The following is a 20,609-nucleotide window of genomic DNA, read 5'->3' as shown; positions in this document are numbered from 1 at the left end:
CTGGGGGGGGCCGGCCCTGGGCGCCCAGTGCGTCGGACCGGCGCGGGCTGGACACTAGGGAGGCCAGGCCTCTGGGGGCCCCTGTAGGACCGCGTTTGGATGAACGGGGAACAGACGGAGCCAGGCGTCTGCTGCCTGTTGGAAGGGCGGTGGCCGCGGGGCAGCGAGGGATCTCCACGAGTTCGGCACATTGAGGCGCACCCGGTTGTCTTCCTTCTTCTCTCCCGAGCTGGTATTGTTACCAGTCACTTAGCCGAACTTTTTGCCGTGACTCTTGCTTTTTCCTTAAAGAAACAAGGTCTGATCCATAAATGGAACTTCTGAACAGCTGTGCCAAGAAGCCGAATGATGTTCTTTTTGTTTCTGGAAGTGTGAGAGAATGGAAATGTCAGGAGTGTGTAAATTCTCTTCCCACATGCCTAGTATTTTGATGACTTATTTAACAGCTGTTGAATATGGGTAATAAACTTTGCAAGGTGAACGTGTGTGTAACAGCCTACGGTTTTCTTTCCCTCGCTCCTCAGTACACACGCCCATTCCTTGTCTTCTTTTCCTTTAAAATGTTTCTGTATAGCCGCTATGCCCCATCAGATATACTAATTATTTTACTTACGTCTGGTTTGTCTCCCTCCTCCTGGAATATAACCGCCGTGAGAGCAGAAATTTTGAGGTTTTCTTAGTCTGTTTCCAGTGCCTGGAAAGGTACCTGGGACATAGTAGGTGCTTTAAAAATATTTGTCGAATGAGTACATTAAGAATTCTTGAGGAAAAACTAGTGGAACGAGACTGCCAGGGACAGATGAATAAATTTTTTTGTGAACAAGATGAATAAAATTTTTAAATGGAGTCGATGTGCGTTTTGTAAGTGTTATTTAGGTAACAACGTTTTGGTTTACTTTTACTTCTCTTCTAATAGGCTTTTGTGGACCTAGATAGATTTTTTGGATTCCTGATAGTATTTATGCCACCCAGTCTGCTACTGAGGAGGTAATACGATTGGTGGAAAGAAAGTTAGAAGGGAACTAACATACGTCCCTGGTCTCTGAGGCTGGCCCCGTGCTGCTTTACCTACGGGGTGACTCAAGTCTAAGCCTCGGTTTTTCTGTGTAAGGAAATAATAGCCCCTGTGGTTTTCTCACGGCCCCTGTTACAAGGATCAGATAATATGGTGTGACAGCGTCTGATGGTTGTGTAAAGTACTCTATGAAGGGATGATATTAAAAATGCCATTCTAAACATTTGTACTCACTTTCTGAATTTTGTATGTATATATATTTTCTGCTTTGACATTTGAAGTAATACTTTGGTATGTACAGTTTTGTAAAGCAGTTTTGTAAAACTTGCCATAACCCATCTCCACATGGTAAGAATTCCTGACTTTAAAAATATAATTTAAGAGTTATATTACCTGTAGGGCATATTTGCAATGTTTTGAATGAAATGGAATATGTCAAAAACCCCAAAACACTTAAAAATGGTATAACCTTGCTTTTATGTAAAAGATTTCACAGCCTCTTAGCATATTTTGAGGGAAGTTCACCACCTATTTCTTGCCCCACATGTCAGTGATTTTTTTTTTATAAGTGAGTGGATTTTTGCCTCTTTGTAAATCTGTAAAATTTGTAAATCTGAATAGACACAACAAAGACTTAAATAGAAGTTTTTAGTTCAAAAGAGAATGTTAAAGTAATATACAGAAGAGGAGTGTTTGCGCACATTGTACATTTTTCTTACCACATGTTACAGTTTTAGAATTTGAATGCATGTTACTACATATCTGAAAAGCTTAACGAGGTTAGTTTGAGGTTAGTTTTGCTCTTTGACTTCTAAAATAATTGCTGCTGAATCTCAAATTAACTAACGTTAATGTAACTATAGAAATATAGTATTTGTGCTAAAATAATAGAGAAGTTGACGTCTTTGTGGTAGAACCTGTTAAGCCTTTTTCATAAACATATTGAGGAAATGTAAGAGGATTTACGGTGAAACCGATAAAGTGAGAACAGATACTGTATTACTAGCCAAAATGAAAAATCGATACAGATAGACTGTAGAAGCAGCATAGATCCTGTAGCTACAGGGGTTCATGTTCAAGTTGAGGCTCTGCATCTTGCTCACTGGGTGACCTAGGACATATCATTTAACTTCTCAGAACTTGTTTCCTTTTCTGAAAAACGAGGCTTATTGGGTTACTCTGAGAATTAAATTAACTAATGTGTATCATGGCTTTAGTTCAGTGCTTGGCTTACAGGAGTCATGCCATAAATAGTAGCTATTATTATTCATTAGATATTTATCAAAGTTGAAAATAGAAGGCAGCATTTTTATATGAGAGTAGAATCCAGTGGTTAGCATCTAAAGAGATTAATATACAAAAAAGGTTGAAAAAGAAGTAGACTGTTTCGGAGAAATCTAAGTTTAATTTCCAGGAACATTCATGTTCATGTTATCAAAATTTGCTTGTAACTTTTAAAATCATGGTTTTAGCACAGTCAGTACCTGTCCATAAAATGCACATCACGGTCTATAGTTAATGATGTCATATTTGAGTTAGGAAATTTTGAACAATCAAAAAATATAAGAATGCTTGGGAATCCAAGCAAGGATAAGAGGAATAGTCTCTTTTGGAAAGGAGCTTCTTTGCAGGAGGCTGCCTTGTGTGTGCCGTACAGATTTGAGGGAACATTTACAATTGTAGGTATCTTGGAAGAGTTTTGGAGGTGTGTTGTATTTTTAAGGATGACTTGCCTTAATGCTAATATTTTCTTTCTGTCTCATTTTTTAAGAACTTGATTTTATATAAGCTGGTGGGTAAGTGGAATTTGGTATTCAGAAATTGTCTCCATCTTTCAGGCATACAGTCAATATAGTAAGTCACGCTTTCCTCTAACAAGTACAAAATAATTTTAACAAGAAAAAAAAAAATATTGAGCCCCAACTGGTGACCAACAGTTGATTAAGCAAACATTAGGCTATTCGTGATATCACATACTCAGAATTAGATAATTCCTCAGAGTTTATGGGACCTGTTTAAGATGTATCTAAGTAAGTCTCATTCTCTTCTTATAACAGTCCAAAACTGTCATAAACTGGGTTATTTTTACTTTTGAATATAACACATTTTTTGTAACATATATTATTCCAAACTAATTTTTGTCTTACTATTAACTTACTATTATTAATTTAAAGCAATGTTAGATGGGGTGTGAGGCCTAAGAGGCCTGGAAGTGACTAGTAGCATGATTACTGGTTTACTTTTTCTATAAACTTTTTGGGGTGTGTGGTTTGTATCTTTCCTCTCGCTCTACTTAATGCCACATGGTAAAGTTGCTGGAGGCCAGATTTTAATTTTATCTGGAGGCCCAGCATAAAAAGAGAATCCAATTTTTGTCGTTTTTGGTATTTGATATTAAACTTACCTTTGAGGAATTTCACTTGTCCTTTTTAAGGGACTCCTAAGGAGTTTTCTTAACTATGGTAGTGATGACCTCATATTCCAAACTAGAAACAGGTATGTGGTGAAAGTATGTTATGTGCTGATATATGGGAAATCTAAACAAAGATATCAAAAAATGAAATTTAGTAATCAGCTTTATTAAAAATAATGACACGAAAGCTGTGTTGCCCTGGAAACTCATGCCCTCATTCTGCTCTAATGCATCCGTATGAATGACCCAAATGGTAATACCAGAAGCCTTCCTGGCCTTTTCTATTCGAGTGACCTTTACATATCTACCACGATTAAGCAACTCACTTTAGTGCCCGTACTGTGGACTTTATCACGTAGGCCAGCCTTGTTTCCAGATTCTGAATTCCAGCAGAACAGAGCTCAGCCACAACCTACGTGTCTTTTCATCTCCTTCATACTACTGCTCATAGGCCCACTCTCTACCTAGTCTAAATATTTATGGTGCCTTGGCCCCTTCATTGCTTTGCTTTCTTCCTGTAGACTTTAACTACTTGTCCACACTCACCCCAGGCCCTCCGCCCACTTTCCCTGATGGTCTTTCTCCATATTAGCCCTGCAGCCATCCAGTGCGCCTTCTGCCTGTGCTTCTCCATTCGTGGAATGCTAAGGGTTGCCAGAGAAAGTCCTACACTTGTGCTGATAGATCATATTACAAATCAAAGGTTTCTAATTTCAGACATCAGTAACACCCAGTGATCTTTTTTACTTTTCCCTGGCCAGCTCCTTTCTCTATAGGAACAATATAAATACTCATCATCCAAATCCCCAATTACGCTTAACAGATGGCGTTGCTTTTTTTCCCCCTACGGGGAAATTAAGAGTTTATTAGATGTGAATTTCTTCACTTTTCAACTCATCTGTCTCATCCATCACTACTTCTTCCCCCTCTGAGAAGAAAACTGTTCAAAACTAACTTCTAGCTCTATCCTTACATTTCATTCCCTGTGAGAGCTTTCTAGCCATTATCCCCTTATATGTTGAATTCATTCCTTTTCCCTGGCGCCATCTTAATTGCCCCCACACAAACTCAGTCTCTCTCATCATAAGAACATTAATCTTGACCTGGCATCTATTGCTAGATACCATTTTCTTTCTCCTGTGTTCTTCAGTCCACTATATGTGGTTTTTACTTTCACTGCTTCATTGGGATCACTCAAGCCATGACCACTGTTGACTTCTTAAACTGTCTAGTCCATTGTTTCTTTCCGTGCCAAGTCTCTTTTGAAACTTTGACTTTATAACCGCATCTTTTTGAAATGTTTCCCCTTGGCTTTAGGGCATCAAGCCCTCTTCGTTCTCTTTCTGCCTCTCTGATCATTTCTTCTTATTTTGCCACCAGCTTTTTCTCTGCCTACTCCATGGCTCTGATGTTGTCCTACCTCTCTACAAACTCTGTGCACTCTGGAGATGATTTATGTACCCCCACAGCTTCAACTACTACCTGTAAATAGAGACTCCCAAGTCTTTAAACAAGGATCTCCCTGCAGAGTTCCAGGCGTAGGCTTATCTGCCTACTGACTGGTCTTTCCACCTGTGTATCTCATGGAAATCTAAGTTTATCTGAAACCCAGTATTTTCTTCTTTTCTCCAAAATCTGCGCCTCCTCTTGTATTCCACCTTTTTATTACTAGTGTTACTTGTCACCTGATTGTTCAAGCTGTCAGTGTCCATACATAATCTTTGACTCTTCCCTCTTGCTCCCCAGGCCTTAATCTGCCTCTGTCCTACTATCACTATGTTACGTCAGGTCTTACTATCTTTCAGGTGATCTCTTGCAGAAGTTTTACATTTGATTTGTGTACTTCAATTTATGTTTTATCGTGTATTTATTCAACAACATTTATCAATCATCTATTATGGGTCAGACCCCATGCTGGGCTCTAAGAATTTCTTAGATGCTTCTTAGAATGTAGTTAAGAAACAGGTATGGTCCCAGCTCTTATGAAATTTACTTTTCAATGAATGTGACAGAAATTAGTAATATTTTCACGCCAAGAGTATGTGTTTTGAAAGAAAGGAACATAGTTTTCTGAGATAATCTAACAAAGGAGGTGACAGGAAAGGCTTCCTTGAAAAGGTGTGATTGAACTGAGATCTGAAGGGGGAAGGTTTTCAACAGGGTTTCAGGTGGAACTTGTGCAGACCCTGTAACGAGAGGAATGCAGGAGGCAGTAGTCTGAGGTAAGGCTGGAAAGGAGAAGGGAATGGTCACGGATTGTTGTATGGGCCGCGTTAAAGACCATCTTTATCCTAGAAAGAATGAGAATCTAGTGAAGTATTTTGAGGCGGGAGATTGGGGATGGCTGGCATGGGGAAAGGTGGTGATTCTGGTTGAAGTGTGGTGAATGGATCGGAGGCATGAGAGACCACTTAGGTTACATCTGTGATCTTTCTAAAAAACACAAGTGAACTTCCCCCACTTCATAATTCTCCAGTTGTTCCAAAATAAAATCTAAACTACTTAGTTTTTAGCACTTGATAAGTTTTCTAGGCTTTTCTACTGCTTACTGCTGTGTATCCATGCCAGGCCTCATGTTTGCTGCTACTTAACCTTTGTGCTTTCTCTTCTTTCATCTGTACTGCCCTCTTCATCCTTCTTTATGAGGCTAGGGAACTTCTGTCTCCAACAAGAGCCTGTTCTACACCACATTCTCTGAGAGGCCTTTGCTTCATTCCCCACTGCAGGGGGGAAAAAAAGCATTCTTTATCTTGATTCCCTGTTTGCACTGATTCTGTGGTATTATAACAGTTTGCTTACCTGTCTTCCTGACCCAACTGTGTTGCGAGTCATCAAGAATTGTATCATTCGTCTTTGTCATCCTTTCTTGTCTAGCACAGTACTTTGTGCCTATAAATATTGAAGAAGCTTTCCATTTCTCTGTTCTGACCGCTTCACTTTTACTAGTAGTCAGGTCAGTTAAATATTTATTGACCACTTAACTCTCCCAGATGTGTGGGAGATAAACACATACACCACAGACCCTACCTTTGATTCATTTTGTCATGGTAACTGTGGTTTCTTTTCTTTATTAATTTACATTCTAGTTTTTTCTTGATAGGAACTTTGTTCATTGTACAGAGAATCTTTTTTTTTGTCAAATCCCTATTTACTGAAACTGCAGTGTCCCATTTGAAATCTTAAAGTTAGGAATAACACAGACTCATCTAAACTGCAGCGCTCTCTGGTGAATTATGTTCACTTCCAACCTCAACTCCTCGGTGATCAGGAATTCCAGTTGTGCCTGTCATGGTGCCGCAGGAACTAGGTGCCCTTGCTTCTTAGATCTGGGGCGAACCTATAATGGTTTTCTCCCCTGATCTTCTGTTTGGGACAAAGGTCACAGATTGACTTGATCTTTTCTTTTTTCTTTCTAGATAACAGCAAAAGCCTCTATCATTTTTGTTACTCTTCAGTACAATGTTACCCTCCCTGCAACAGGTAGGTAGTTTTCTGTTAGAATCTTTAAATAGAAGGGCTTATTTGAACAAACTTGGAGATTTTCATGAATACAAAATTCTTTAATTTTAATAGATTTCATTCATAATTAGGCTGGACATTATTTTGATTTTGTAATGCAAGAAATGTTTTTGTTGGTTTCACCCTATAGATAAGATGAAGATTGGAATTTATGTGTTTAATGTTTATTATATAAGCTCTGGGAGTTATAATAGCATCCAAACTACACTTTCAGGCTTTATTTTTTAAAGTTTTCTTTCCTTTTTCTTTTTTTTAAACTTTAAGTAGGCTCCACACCCAACATGGGGCTTTAACTCATGACCCTGAGATCAGGAGTCACTTGCTGTACCAACTGAGCCAGCCATACATCCTAAATTGGGCCATGTGAAAATCAGGTTGTTATTAGAAGTTGATTAAATTGAATACAGTAATACAGTTAATTAGGATGGGTGAAGGTATTTGGCTAATCCCTGCACAATCAAAAATCCACATAATTTTTGAGTCTCCACAGACTTATCTACAATAGACTACTGTTGACCAGAAGTGTTACTAATAATGTAAACAAGTAACACGTTTTGTATATGTATTATCCACTGCATTCTTATAATAAAGTGAGCTAAGAGAAAAGAAAGTGTTATTTAAAAATAAAGAAAATGTAACTAAAATCATAAGGACAAGAGTGTACATTTACAGTTCTGTAGTATATTCCTTGAAAGAAATCGGCGGGTAGGAGGACTCACGCAGTTCAAACCTGTGTTGGATCAACCAAGGGTCAACCATATTTGATTTAGTGACTTAGATATCAGATCACTCAAAATCACAAAGTTGTTTTGGAATTTGAATATGCCAGAGAAGAATAATGCTTCTTTCCTCCAGTTGTTCCAATAAACGTAAAGCTTGGTAACAACAAGCTATAGCAATTCACAAGTATTTGATTAAGAATTGTTTTGAAAAATACAACAATTTCAAGGATTAAGAACAATTTTAAGTAGCAGTTGCCTCTATCTCTACTGCTTATAGATCAAAACTAATTCATATATAGGTTAAATCAGTTTCCCATCAGAATCATAATGAAGTGTTTAGTTTGAAATGAAGTAGAAAGTTTAAAAATTCCATGAAAAGACAGACAAATAGGCTAAATATAACTTTGATATAACCTAAGTATAAGCTGATCTCTACCTGGGATTTTATCAATTTTACAGTCTTTCCAAGGATCTGGGCATGGCCTCCCTTTCCCTGTTCAAAAACAGGGTCTTTGATGGCTGTAACTAACATGTGTCAAGTTTTTTGTAAGTAATTTCTGAGGCCTTAGATTTCTAGGTAGTCTCTTCAACTTTCATTGTTCTTAAGACTCAAGACGTCTAAAAGCAAATTACCTATGATGTTTCTATAGGATTTACTTATTAGGTTATTAGTCTTCTTTTGTTTGTTTCCATAACTATGTTGTACTTAGTGCTGTTTTTATAATCTTATGTATATTTTTGTGTATGTGTGTCCTGTCCTTTTTGGCCTTCAGAAGAACAAGCTACTGAATCAGCATCCGTTTATTACTATGGTATCAAAGATTTGGCTACAGTTTTCTTCTACATGCTAGTGGCGATAATTATTCATGCCATAATTCAAGAGTATGTTTTGGATGTAAGTATATAATCCTAGAAATCTACACTTTGAAAAATACTAGCTCTCCATACTATGGTAGTCATATATTAAATATATTTTATAATATATTCTTAATTACTAATGGTTGTTTTTATTTTTAGAAAATTAATAGGCGAATGCACTTCTCCAAAACGAAACACAGCAAGTTTAACGAATCTGGTCAGCTTAGTGCATTCTACCTTTTCTCTTGTATTTGGGGCACATTCATTCTAATATCTGTAAGTATATACTGTGCTTAAGTTTTCATTTTTCAAAGTATTTATGTTATATACCCAGAACAAAAATGATGTCCTATTTTTAATGCTTGTAAGCAAATCCTAAACCTTAGAAAATCCCGCTTCTATTTTTGTTCTGATCTAAGATGATGAATTCTGTTTGAACTAGTATAAATCAGGTTTCAACGATAAATTTCTCTTTTGATTCATTTTTATACAAAAGAAATTCCAAACACTGTTTAATATTTTGGAAAGTCATTCATTATTAGTCAGTCTGAATGTTGATTTTATATCTTGTAATCATTTGCAGATAACTCTATTAGCATAAAGAGTAAGAGGTCAGTGATACTTTTAGTGAGTTTCACGAGTTGTAATGTTTCCAGTCATTTCCTCTTTTAAAAATAGTCTGAGGGGGCTCCTGGGTGGCTCATTTGATTAAGCGCCTGACTCTGGATTTCAGCTCAGGTCTTGATCTCAAACCCCATGAGTTGGGCTCCAAGGTGGGTGTGGAACCTACTTAAAAAAAAAAAAAAAAGTCAGGTATTGTCCTAGCAACTTAAAAGGTTGTATAACTTTTCAGTTACAGCTATCAAAACCTTTAAGTGGATGATTCTAACTAATGAGGGAGAAGGCAGTATCTACACCAGTATTAATCTTAACAACCTCTGAAATTTATATGGATTCCAGAGTATACATATTTTTGAGTTTGTCAGGACACATAATTCTTTTAAGTACCATGTTAAAGATGAATAAACAGGCAAGTGTATGATATTTAATGCTGGAAATATACTAAAACTCAATCTTCCCAAGGGTCATTCCATTTATACTGCTGTTTCTATAATACTTTATAAATGTATGTAATTTTAGCTTAAAATCTACTGTATGATTTCTTTAAAAACATAGAAGTATAAATTTCAGTGGGATACTATTCTTGTTAAAGAGAAGTCATTTGAGAGGTTTTTTTCTTGTTTACATGTACAGTAATTCTCACTGAATAGATCCAGTTGGTGCGTGGACACCACCCTGTAAAATTGGGCAGCACCGTCATCCTCCATCTCCGCCAAGTGCTGTGCCTTCTCGAAACCCTCCTCTGACTACCCGAGACAAAACACACCTCTCCTGTAGCCACGGCTACCTCTGTTATGTACCGTTACTGTGTTTTGGTTGTTTTATGTTTGTTTGCCTACATGTATTTTTTACCCTATAGAAATGAAAGAATTTTGAAGACCAGCAATTATGCTTATTTGACCTCATGTCTTACACAGTGATTTTCACTTTGCTAAAATAAGCAATTCAGTGGAATCAGAAATAACTAAAATGTTCAACTTCAGTGGGGCTCTTTGGAGCCTGATCTGGAAAATTTTAAATGTTCAAGAAATGAAAAGCAGTCTTATTTTCCAAGAAGCTTGCATTATCTTCAATAGGCTAATTTTTGTATCTTCTTTCTTAGGAAAACTACATCTCAGACCCAACTATCTTGTGGAGGGCTTATCCCCATAACCTGATGACGTAAGTCACTTTTAGCAAAATTTTCCTAGTTTTGGACCATGAGCATGTCACCTTTAAGCAGAATCCATTCTCGTCATTCTCTTTAGGACTTTGCAGATTCCTACAATAGATATGTCATTGGCAGTCCTGCTGCCATAAGAAAAAAATGTGTGCTTTTTGTCATGTTTATGATAATATTTCCAACATGTTCATTAGCTCAAGAAAACTGATTTTAACAGTAATTGTAATTTAATTTTGTTTTCCCTTTTCCCTCATCCTTTCTACGTGTCAGTTCTCCATCTTCTCCATACTTTTGCTCCTTTCTTTACCCCAGTCTCTTTTTATTCTTTTCCTTTCTTATCCTCTTACACTGTAAGAGGATTGTCTCTTTTCTATTTTCCTAGCGCCCAAGGTGTCCTGTGAAACAGCCCAGTGTTGCAAAGACATTCGCTAAATGACTCATTCTTCATGCCCCACTCTAGTAAGAGTATTCCACATACTTTTCCTTGCTACTTTAGGCTGTGTTGTCTTTTGCTTTCCTGAATTTGTCATTTTGGTGTATTTTGGTAATATCTCAATATTGTCTTGAACATTCTATAGTTGTCTCATTTGTGTAAGTTATACTGTATCCATGCCCACCAAGACTCTGTGTACCTTGACAGAAGTAGGAAATATCTCTATATTATATATCCTTTGTTGCGCCAGGCTGTAAGGAGGTGCTTCCACCTGGACAGTGTTCAGTAAATGCCCTGGGACGTGACGGTTGGAGAGAAAGATACGAAGGGAAAAACATGGCCATCCATACATTTCTTTAAAGTCCAGCAGTAATACCCACACTGCTGAGTCATTCTGACTTTTAAAAATGATATTCAGGGCACCTGGCTCAGTCGGCTAAGCCTCCGACTTTGGCTCAGGTCAGATCTCACATTTGTGGGTTCGAGCCTCGCGTCAGGCTCTGAGCTGTCAGCACCTGTCTGAGCCTGCTTCCGGTTCTGTGTCTCCTTCTCTCTCTGCCCCTCCCCCTCTCATGCTCTGTTTCTCTCTGTATCAAAAATAAATAAAACATTTAAAAAATTTTTTAAAAATATTAATTCAATGATCTTTTTGGAATAGGGTAATAGACATCGTATGGGACTATATCTCCCCTCCCCCCAAATTATTCCCAGTTGGCTTTGTGTTTTCTGCTGTAGAAATCTGGAAGAGAAGAAGGGAGAACAAAGAGAAAGCAGGAGGACTGGAGGAGTATAATGTCAAGAGATTATTGATTCTAGACTGATTAGATCTATCTCCAAGGGAACTTTTGTGCCTTAATTCCTCTTTTTAATCCTAGTTTGCCTCCATTCATTCATTTGAGACTCTGTCAGGGTTCCAACCAGGTAGTTTCCTTAAGAAAAAATCCAGGGGATATTTATAGTTGGGATTATACCAGTTTTGGGTGATGGTTCATCTACACACCTTCACTTTTGTGTCTGTCTCTTTGCCCTTCCTGCCTTCCTTTTGATGAAACCTTACAGGTCTGTGAGCTGATTCCCTTGGTCATGTTCCTTAGGTTTTCAGTAGCTAACATGACATACTAATCGGTACTAATTTGCTAATAGACAAGGGGCTCTGGGGAGTCGTTAGAGGGGTACAGAGTATTGCGGGGGACCTGAAATGATAACCTGAAGGGAGCTCCACCCTGATCTCCAGTGTTTTACGTTATTCTTTAAAATACTATGCTTTAAAAGATATTTTTTGCTTTCTTGTGCAGATTTCAAATGAAGTTTTTCTACATAGCCCAGTTGGCTTACTGGTTTCATGCTTTTCCTGAACTCTACTTCCAGAAAACCAAAAAAGTAAGCTGAGATTTTGTAACTTTAAAAGTTGTATTGTCATATTTTCCTTTTTTTTGAAATGTCACTCTAGAATTAAACATTTCCTCATGTCTGTAACGTCCCTCTTTTCTTCCCACCTCAGCTCTTCCTCCATTGTTGTCCCATCTCCCCTCTGTCCTCAGAGACTAAATATCCCCACGTATCTCTTGATAAGAACCTTCTGTCCTCTTTTAACTTAGTGCGGAGTCTTTAATGTGTGACACATTAATCGCTTGTCTTAAAATTGTATTAGTGCTAATTTAAAATAAATTAAAATTAAAAATTTTAAATGTGACATTAGTTTTATATTATTGATACTCTTAGGAGTTTCACAAATGAGACAAAAGGATTAATCTGGGGTGCCTGGGTGGCTCAGTCGGTTAAGCACCCAGCCTTGGCTCAGGTCATGATCTCACGGTTCATGGGTTCGAGCCCCGCATCAGGCTCTGTGCTGACAGCTAGCTCAGAGCCTGGAGCCTGTCTTCAGATTCTGTGTCTCCCTCTCTCTCTGACCCTTCCTTGCTCGCACTGTCTCTCTCTGCCTCTCAAAAATAAATAAAAGACATTTAAAAAAAAAAGGATTAACCAAATTATTCTACAACTAACAGTTCTGTCTGTTAAGGCCCAGTGAAAAATTCAGTATAAAATAAGGTAAACCAGAGTTACACAGTCAGTGGTGAAGCTTTTCCTGAAATGGGTGGAGCATACCTCTTAGCATGTGGGAGAGATGATTGTCTGTTGTACGTGGACAAATAACTACCAGAGCAGTGTGCGGTACCCTTCTTTCTGTTTTATCCTCAGTACTCCTGAAGTCAGATGTCCACAAAGTAAATTTTAATTCCTTCATTAAACCCTTCCTTCTCTCAAACCTGTACCAGCTCCCTGTTGCTTTAAACTGTAATATAGCTGCTCAGGGCATGTGGGTAGCTCAGTCAATTGAACGTCTGACTCTTGATTTCAGCTCAGGTCATGATCCTGGGATCGTGGGATCGAGCCCCGAGTAGGGACTTCAGAGTCCAAGATTCTCTCTCTCCCTCTTACTCATGCGCTCTCAAAAAATAAAGTACAGCTCCTCACCTGTTCTCTATGGGTTTCTGTGGTCCATACAACCTCCTCTCTGTTCCCTTCTTCCTTTCTTAGTGTTTGTTCTTTCTTGAGAGAGAAAGAGTATGAGCTGAGGAGGGTCAGAGAGAGGGACACACAGAATCAGAAGCAGGCTCCAGGCTCTAAGCTGTCTGCACAGAGCCTGACACGGGGCTCGAACTCCCAGACTGCAAGATCATGACCTGAGCCGAAGTCGGCGCTTAATTGACTAAGCCACCCAGGCACCTCTTTCCTTGGTCTTCATTTGCACTGATACTCTCTAATTTTGTGATCCCAGCACATCAGTTCTTTTTTTCTGGGAATACCTTTAAACTATACAAATGCTCTTATTGCCCTTCTCAGGGAGAGATTATTTTATAAATCCTCCTATAGGAAATGATACATGGGTGGGAATATGAACAAAACAAGTTTGGTCCTGGGTTAACAATTATTGAAGCTAGTTATGGCCACATGAGGATTCATTATACTATTTGTTATGTATACATTTACATTTTTTGTATTTAAAACCCCCTTACTTTGAGAAACTTTTCAGGATAGAAGTGAAATGGGACCATTTTATCTCTGCCTTCTCCAAAGCCACATTTACTACTGTATGTACTGCAAATAGTTAATCCATGAGTATAGGTACCTGATTTGCTACTGTTTTGTGTCTGTTTTTTGTGTCCTGTGTGTCTGTCACCAAGAGCATCTGTCATGCTGTTGTCTGCTATTATTAGAAAACAGCACCAAATTAGACTTCATGCACTCTGTCTCGAAAGAAGTTCTTTTTACGTTGATTTATTTTATCAAGTAGAATGTTTTGCTAGTTAACGTTAATCATAAGGATTAGGATGAAGATCCATAAAACCTAAGATAAGGGGCACCCAGGTGGCTCAATTGGTTAAGCGTCCTACTCTTGGTTTCAGCTCAGGTCATGCTCTCATGGTTTAATTTGTGACGTCAAGCCCTGTCGTCAGGCTCTGTGCCAACGGCATGGAGCCTGCATGGGTTTCTCTCCCTCTCTCGGTGCCCTCTACTTGCTTGTGCACTCTTTACTATCTCTCTCAAAATTAAAATAACTTAAAAAAATAATAATAACTGTGTTAAAGTAAGATTCTTAGGCTCACAATTTCCAGAAGCCCTCTGTATTCCTTAAGCACCTAATGTGAATGACAGATGTCCTAGATTTGCACTATCCAAAACAGAAGCTACTAGCCACATTTAAAATAATTACAATTAGGGCGCCTGGGTGGCTCAGTTGGTTGAGCGTCCAACTTTGGCTTAGGTCATGATCTCACAGTTCATGAGCCCCACAATGGGCTCTGTGCTGAAGGCTCAGAGCCTGGAACCTCCTTTGGATTCTGTGTCTCCCTCTCTTTCTCTTTGGCCCTCCCCCCCATAAATAACAACAAAAAAATTTTTAATAAATACGTAATTACAATTAAAAACCAAATTTACTTTCTGAGCCACACGTAGCCCTGTTATAAGTGCTCATTTAGTCATGTGTGGCTACTTGTCTGGCCATTTGGATAGCAGAGATAGAGAACATTTCCATCATTGCAGAAACTTCTGTTGGGCAATATTGCTGAGAACATCATAGTTTCTAGATGTCTTAGTAGCATGGCTTAAATATTTAAAGCTTTCTTCATGTATGTACTTGTATACCCATGGACATAATCCGCCTGGGATTCATTATTAATCCATATGTCTCTGTCTTGTTGTTTGACCATGTAAATAAAGAGGGACATTTCAAAGTAATTGTTCATTTTAGTTTTCAAAATTCTTTCCTTATCAGTTCCTGCCAGATGGCATTTCTCCAGAAATGCAATCTAATTTTTATGGAATAATTTGCATAATTTAGAACTTAACTGAAACTATTTTTAACACCTACATATGACAGTCGAAAGTAACTGTTTCAAGTAATTAACATAATTTGAAAGTAACAGCTGCATATGTGTTAAACAGTTTCTTAAAATTTACTCTATGAAGATTATTTTTGGAAGAACTCTTTACTGGAAGAAACTAGTACAGTAATTGTTTTAACTGATTCTACGAAGAAATGAAGAAAGGAAGGAACACTGTTAGTAGCAGTTTAAGAGGTATGTTAGTCACAAATAACTCCGTTTCTCCTGAGGAGAATATTTTAATTCCATACAGCATGTATGCCTCCATATAAACATTACTCCATTTTGCCTATAAGAAGATTAACAATGTAATTTCTCAGCTAACTTGAATATATGAACTTTCAGGGAAGTCTGGATGAGATAGCCAAATATTTTATTTCCGATATTCAGTTTATTTTGTTTAGTTAATACATGCATATTGCATTACCACATGAAATATTGTAAATCAGAAGGAATGCATTTTCCCATTCCCACTTCATGGAGGTTATATTCACACTTTCCGCATGCGACTTTGTTGTTCATACCTGTCATGCTTCACTAGAGCCACTTTTTGAATCCTGTTTTTCCCCTTACTGATTCCTCTGCTAGACCTCTGTAAGCACTCAGAAATAACATCAGTTGAGGTTTTTCAGGCTGTGTAACCTACCCAAACATATATTTGTTGTTCAAAATAATCTATGTAGATCCCTGTAACATAAGAGCCTTGAAAAGACACAAACAGGAAATAGCTTCATGTGTGCTTTGGGGGGAAATCTTTGCCTTGTATTTGGGCATATTTATGATACTCCATTTAAAGTCAAGTTTTTAGTACAGTATAGTTAAGCACTTTCTTATAAAAATAGAACTTTACTGAAGTATATACTTGATCTTTTTAATAAAAGATGTTGGAATAACAACTGAAAATGTTACTTGAAGTTATTTATAATTTTAGAACTTGTTTTGATTTAATGTCCTATATTTACTAGATTTTTCCATAAAAATTGAGACTATTAGAATTTTAAGTCATCGTTCATAAGAATGAAATCATTCTTATATAAACTAAACATTAGCATTAAGAATATATAAGAACTTGGGGCACCTGGGTGGCTCAGTCGGTTGAGCTTCCAACTTCGGCTCAGGTCATGATCTTCACGTTGGTGGGTTCGAGCCCCACATTGGGCCCTGTGCTGACAGCTCAGAGCCTGGATGGAGCCTGCTTCCGATTGATTCTGTGTCTCCCTCTCTTTCTGCCCCTCCCCACTCATGCTCTGTCTCTCTCTGTCTCAAAAATAAATAAAACATTAAAAAATAATAATGAATAAATAAATTTTTTAAAAAGGATATATAAGAACTTGATAAAACTTTTCTGGTAATTCATTTTCATTATATTTTTTTTCCATTCAAATATGAAAGAAGTTTATTAATCTTTAAACAAACAAAACCTCATTTCTGGCTCCTGGTAGAAAACATTTATTTATGTAATAATATTATAGGATGATGTGTAAAAATGTCTTGAGAAGTCAAAACAGCTTTTTTCAGCAATTCAGGTAGACACTAGATTCTAGAACAATGATCATTGCTCTTGGAACGCATGCTGCCTGCCTAACTGGAATCTGTGATGTGGCCAGTGAACCAAAATGGCCAGGCTTCCCCCAGCCGCCTCCATTTCCCATTCTCCTCACTCCACAGAAACATGTAACCCCCAAGCCCATGGTGTGGGCAGGGTTGTTGTGCCAGGGGGCTGTAACCCCACAAGGATTAAAGAATGTTGGAGGAGTTTGGCCTAAAACAGGGGTGCTGGTATAGCCATGTTCTAAATGAAATAGAGGTAGACTTCCTCACTTAAAAAATCAGGTTATAGCATCCCCATTGCCTTTGTAATTTTAAAAGGATATGGGAGTGTCTTTAATGTAGAGTGAGTGTTCTGCAGTTCACAGGAGTCTCCACCACTCCATGTGGTGGTATCCTGCCCCCGTCACTCGCTTATCCCTACTTTTTCTCTGGTCGGACTTTGCGTGTACAGGCATAGCTTTACAGACACTCGTCAGTTTGTATATAGCTGAAGGGAGTGTTATTTAGAAAAAGATTTCTTGATCCTCTGGCCTTTGGAAAGTTGTAGAAACTATTGTAAAAGCTCTTCCTAGACATTTTATGGTTGTGAAGATGGAATCTGGTAATGACATTTTACTCTCCGTTACTGACTCAGTTGGTCAACTTATTTTAGCAAAGCTAAAATTAAAATGCAAAGTTGAACCTGAATTTAAGAAAGAAATGGGAGTTTTTCCTCAGGTAATGCAGCTATAACCTTCCTTACTTACCTAATTAGGTTGAGATTTAAGGACAAAATATAAGAGAATGGAACAGCTAATGAAAATGTAGTTTGTTATTTATAATAGTGTTTTTAGATTTGTCCAAAAGTGGAAAAATAAGCAGCTTAGGTTCTCTACTAACTGATATTTTTTAAATGTGTGTTTTGTCTTTAAAATTATATCTTTTGGGGGCACCTGGGTGGCTCAGTCAGGTAAGCATCTGACTCTTTTTTTTTTTTCTTTTAATGTTATATTTATTTTTGATACAGAGAGAGACAGAGCATGAGAGGGGGAGAGGCAGAGAGAGAAGGAGACACAGAACCGGAAGCAGGCTCCAGGCTCTGAGCTAGCTGTCAGCACAGAGCCTGATGCAGGACTCGAACCCACGAACGTGAGATCTGACCTGAGCCGAAATCGGAGGCTTAACTGACTGAGCCACCCAGGCGCCCCAGCATCTGGCTCTTGATTTCAGCTCAGGTCATGATCCTCACAGTTTGTGAGATCGAGCCCTGTGTCAGGCTCTGCACTGACTGCACAAAGCCTGCTTGTGATTCATTCTCTCTCTCTCTCTCTCTCTCTCTCTCTCTCTCTCTCTCTCTCTCTCACCCACCACCCCCCACGCGCTCTCAAAATAAATATTTTTTAGAAATTAAATATTTTTAATTGCCCCTAAGAAATTAGATTCTATTTATCTGCCATTATTCCAGAAAATTAGTTATATTGAGTTACACGAATTTTTATGTAAGAAAATGAGTTTAGTGTCCAGTCAGCAATTTAAAAACTACAAAGCTTTTGTTACAAGTATTGAGAGTGTCCGTGGTCTCTTCCCTCCTCAGAAATTCAGAGCATTGATGAACACATCTGAAGGAATATGGCAGTATTTCCCATAGCAAGTCATTTACATGCCACTTGCTCTAACTTAAAATATTTTACTTAAAATTGTAGTTAAAAGTATTTTGTTGCATACTATCTAAAATCGTTTTGTACAGTGCTGTAAACACCACACTTTAGGAAACATGTATATCATGTATATATTTAGTGGCACCTCTATGCATAGCATATGAAATTACATTTATAACCCTACAAAGTGAGCAGTTCTAAAATTATTGTAAGAGCATAAAAAGGTTCCCTTGTGGTTGAATTTCAGCATGTTAGTCTTGACGTTGTTCTCCCTCTCCTTGTGTACGAAGGGATAGTTCATTGGAAGTTTGAAAATTACGTGGATAAAATTTTAAGACAGTTCCTTTTCAGAGATCCTTCTCTCTCCAAATGGAAGAACCTCTGTAAAGTTGTTCTGTCTTGTGTTTTTCCCTGACAGTCCCAAAACGTGTGCTGCGTGTGGTGCTCCGACTGCCTTAGCCCCCCTTTCTAACTCTTGCTTTTTGTGCTGTTCATTCTTACTAGAGAAGAGCTCTCAGTTTCAAAACTACGAGGGTAAAATCTTTGTTCTTTTTCTGAAGATTTGGGGAAGTAACTCCTGAAATGTAGAGAGCCAACAGAGACCTGCACTCAACTGTACTAGAAGGCAGGGATGAGGTTTGTGAGGTTCCAGTCCACTTGCCATCGACTCACCATTTAAAAAATAGTAACTAGCAGCTGTAGTACATGAATAGTACTAACCAGTTAATATAGCTTTATACTGTATATAGGTCAGGCTGTTACAACTGTGTTTTATGTGGATACATGTATACATATGTATATATACACACATACATGTATACATACATATACATACATACATATATATGGAAAAGAGCAAAAGCCAAGGAGAGTAGAAATGAGAAGTACATGCATTTTATTAATTAACAAGTATTTCTTGGGTTTAACACTGTCAGTTTTTACCGACATTTTTGACTCCAACTCAAGATGAAAAATCAGATTTTATATTATAATTTAATGTGTATATATGTGTGTGAAGTCTAATAAGATTTTCATGTAACTGTGCAATGTACTGTACACTCTAGTATTTTCTAGTTTATTCCCTATTTTAGAAGATCCTAGTGTTACCTCCTAAATTGATTTCTTGATCCCTTGACTCACATTTCTTTAAAACCACTTTTTAAGATAATCAGGTCACTAGGGATTGTTGAAGAAAGAAGAAAGCAAAAAGTAGAATCTGTACATGTGGCTTACAGGGTTATTTAAAGGAGAAAGAATATATAACCTGGTAGTATCCTAAGTGAGAAGATAAAATTTTAATCCTCAGTTTTAATGATTATACCAGCACAGTAAAAGGCCTGAGCTAAAAAATATGAATACTATTTTAGATAAAAAACATCTCTACTGCTATTAACATAGAAATTTTAATATTAGAAGGACATCGTTGTGGTTACCAATATTATGTCATTTAATAAATGTTTATTACAAAAAGAAACCATAGGTCTTGGCACTGGAAGGGATTTTGAGTTCTTCTGATTCAGGCAGACCCAAGTATTTAGTCCCGTTTTCCAGGTGAGACAGCTGAAGCCAAGGACGGTGAGACGCCTTGCTGCGCCGTGTGGGTGGGCGGAGAACGGCTGGCGAGCGGCCGAGTAGCCGCACGTGTGCCCCGAGAGGACGTTCTTCACCCCAGCGCACCGCTGCCCAGGAGCGGAGATGTGTCCGCATGTTTTAATCTATAATGCGTCTCCATTTACAGGAAGATATTCCTCGTCAGCTTGTCTACATTGGTCTTTACCTCTTTCACATCGCTGGAGCTTATCTTTTAAAGTGAGTTGGGATTTTGCTTGGATGTATAAATGGACTGGGTAGATAGTATGCTAATCTGTCTGATAATTAATCTTTACATTTTAAATCTGTTCTTTTAACAGCTTGAATCATCTAGGACTCGTTCTTCTGGTGCTGCATTATTTTGTTGAATTTCTTTTCCACATTTCCCGCCTGTTTTATTTTAGTGACGAAAAGTATCAGAAAGGGTAAGTTGCTTAGCCATTCTGCTGCTTGTGCAGTTGAAGTCAGGGCCTGCGCTGTCAAGGAGCGTGCTGGTGCCTGGCAGGAGCTCCATGCTGTGGGCAGTTACGTCACTCTGTAAGCTGTCAGGAGTAGCTTTAAGTAAAATGAAACAATTTTACAATTCAGGATGGTATTTCATTTTCCAAAATAGAGTCTTGTCTTAGCTAGGCAGATGTTACATTGGAACTTGTAATTTTGAAGAGTTTTGGGGTTTTCTTTTGTTTAATGTATGTTTTTCTTT

At 37.9% G+C, this 20,609-nt stretch overlaps 1 protein-coding gene across 3 annotated transcripts in view; it reads left to right on the top strand.

The window, feature by feature from the left end:
• TRAM1 (translocation associated membrane protein 1) overlaps positions 1–20,609 on the top strand; it is a 30,785-nt gene that overhangs the window by 488 nt on the left and 9,688 nt on the right. For 2 of the 3 annotated variants that reach the window (XM_029924038.1, XM_029924041.1), the window contains exons 2-8: positions 6,845–6,908; positions 8,443–8,564; positions 8,687–8,803; positions 10,251–10,309; positions 12,039–12,123; positions 20,055–20,125; positions 20,227–20,331. In XM_029924038.1, coding sequence (XP_029779898.1) covers positions 6,845–6,908; positions 8,443–8,564; positions 8,687–8,803; positions 10,251–10,309; positions 12,039–12,123; positions 20,055–20,125; positions 20,227–20,331 — 623 coding nt within the window. The remainder of the gene's footprint in view (positions 1–6,844; positions 6,909–8,442; positions 8,565–8,686; positions 8,804–10,250; positions 10,310–12,038; positions 12,124–20,054; positions 20,126–20,226; positions 20,332–20,609) is intronic. The other variant, XM_029924039.1, reaches the window with a different exon arrangement.

The sequence above is a fragment of the Suricata suricatta genome, chromosome 15 (genome assembly GCF_006229205.1).
Source record: "Suricata suricatta isolate VVHF042 chromosome 15, meerkat_22Aug2017_6uvM2_HiC, whole genome shotgun sequence".
NCBI lineage: Eukaryota > Metazoa > Chordata > Mammalia > Carnivora > Herpestidae > Suricata > Suricata suricatta.
This window is presented reverse-complemented; position numbering and strand designations above follow the sequence as displayed.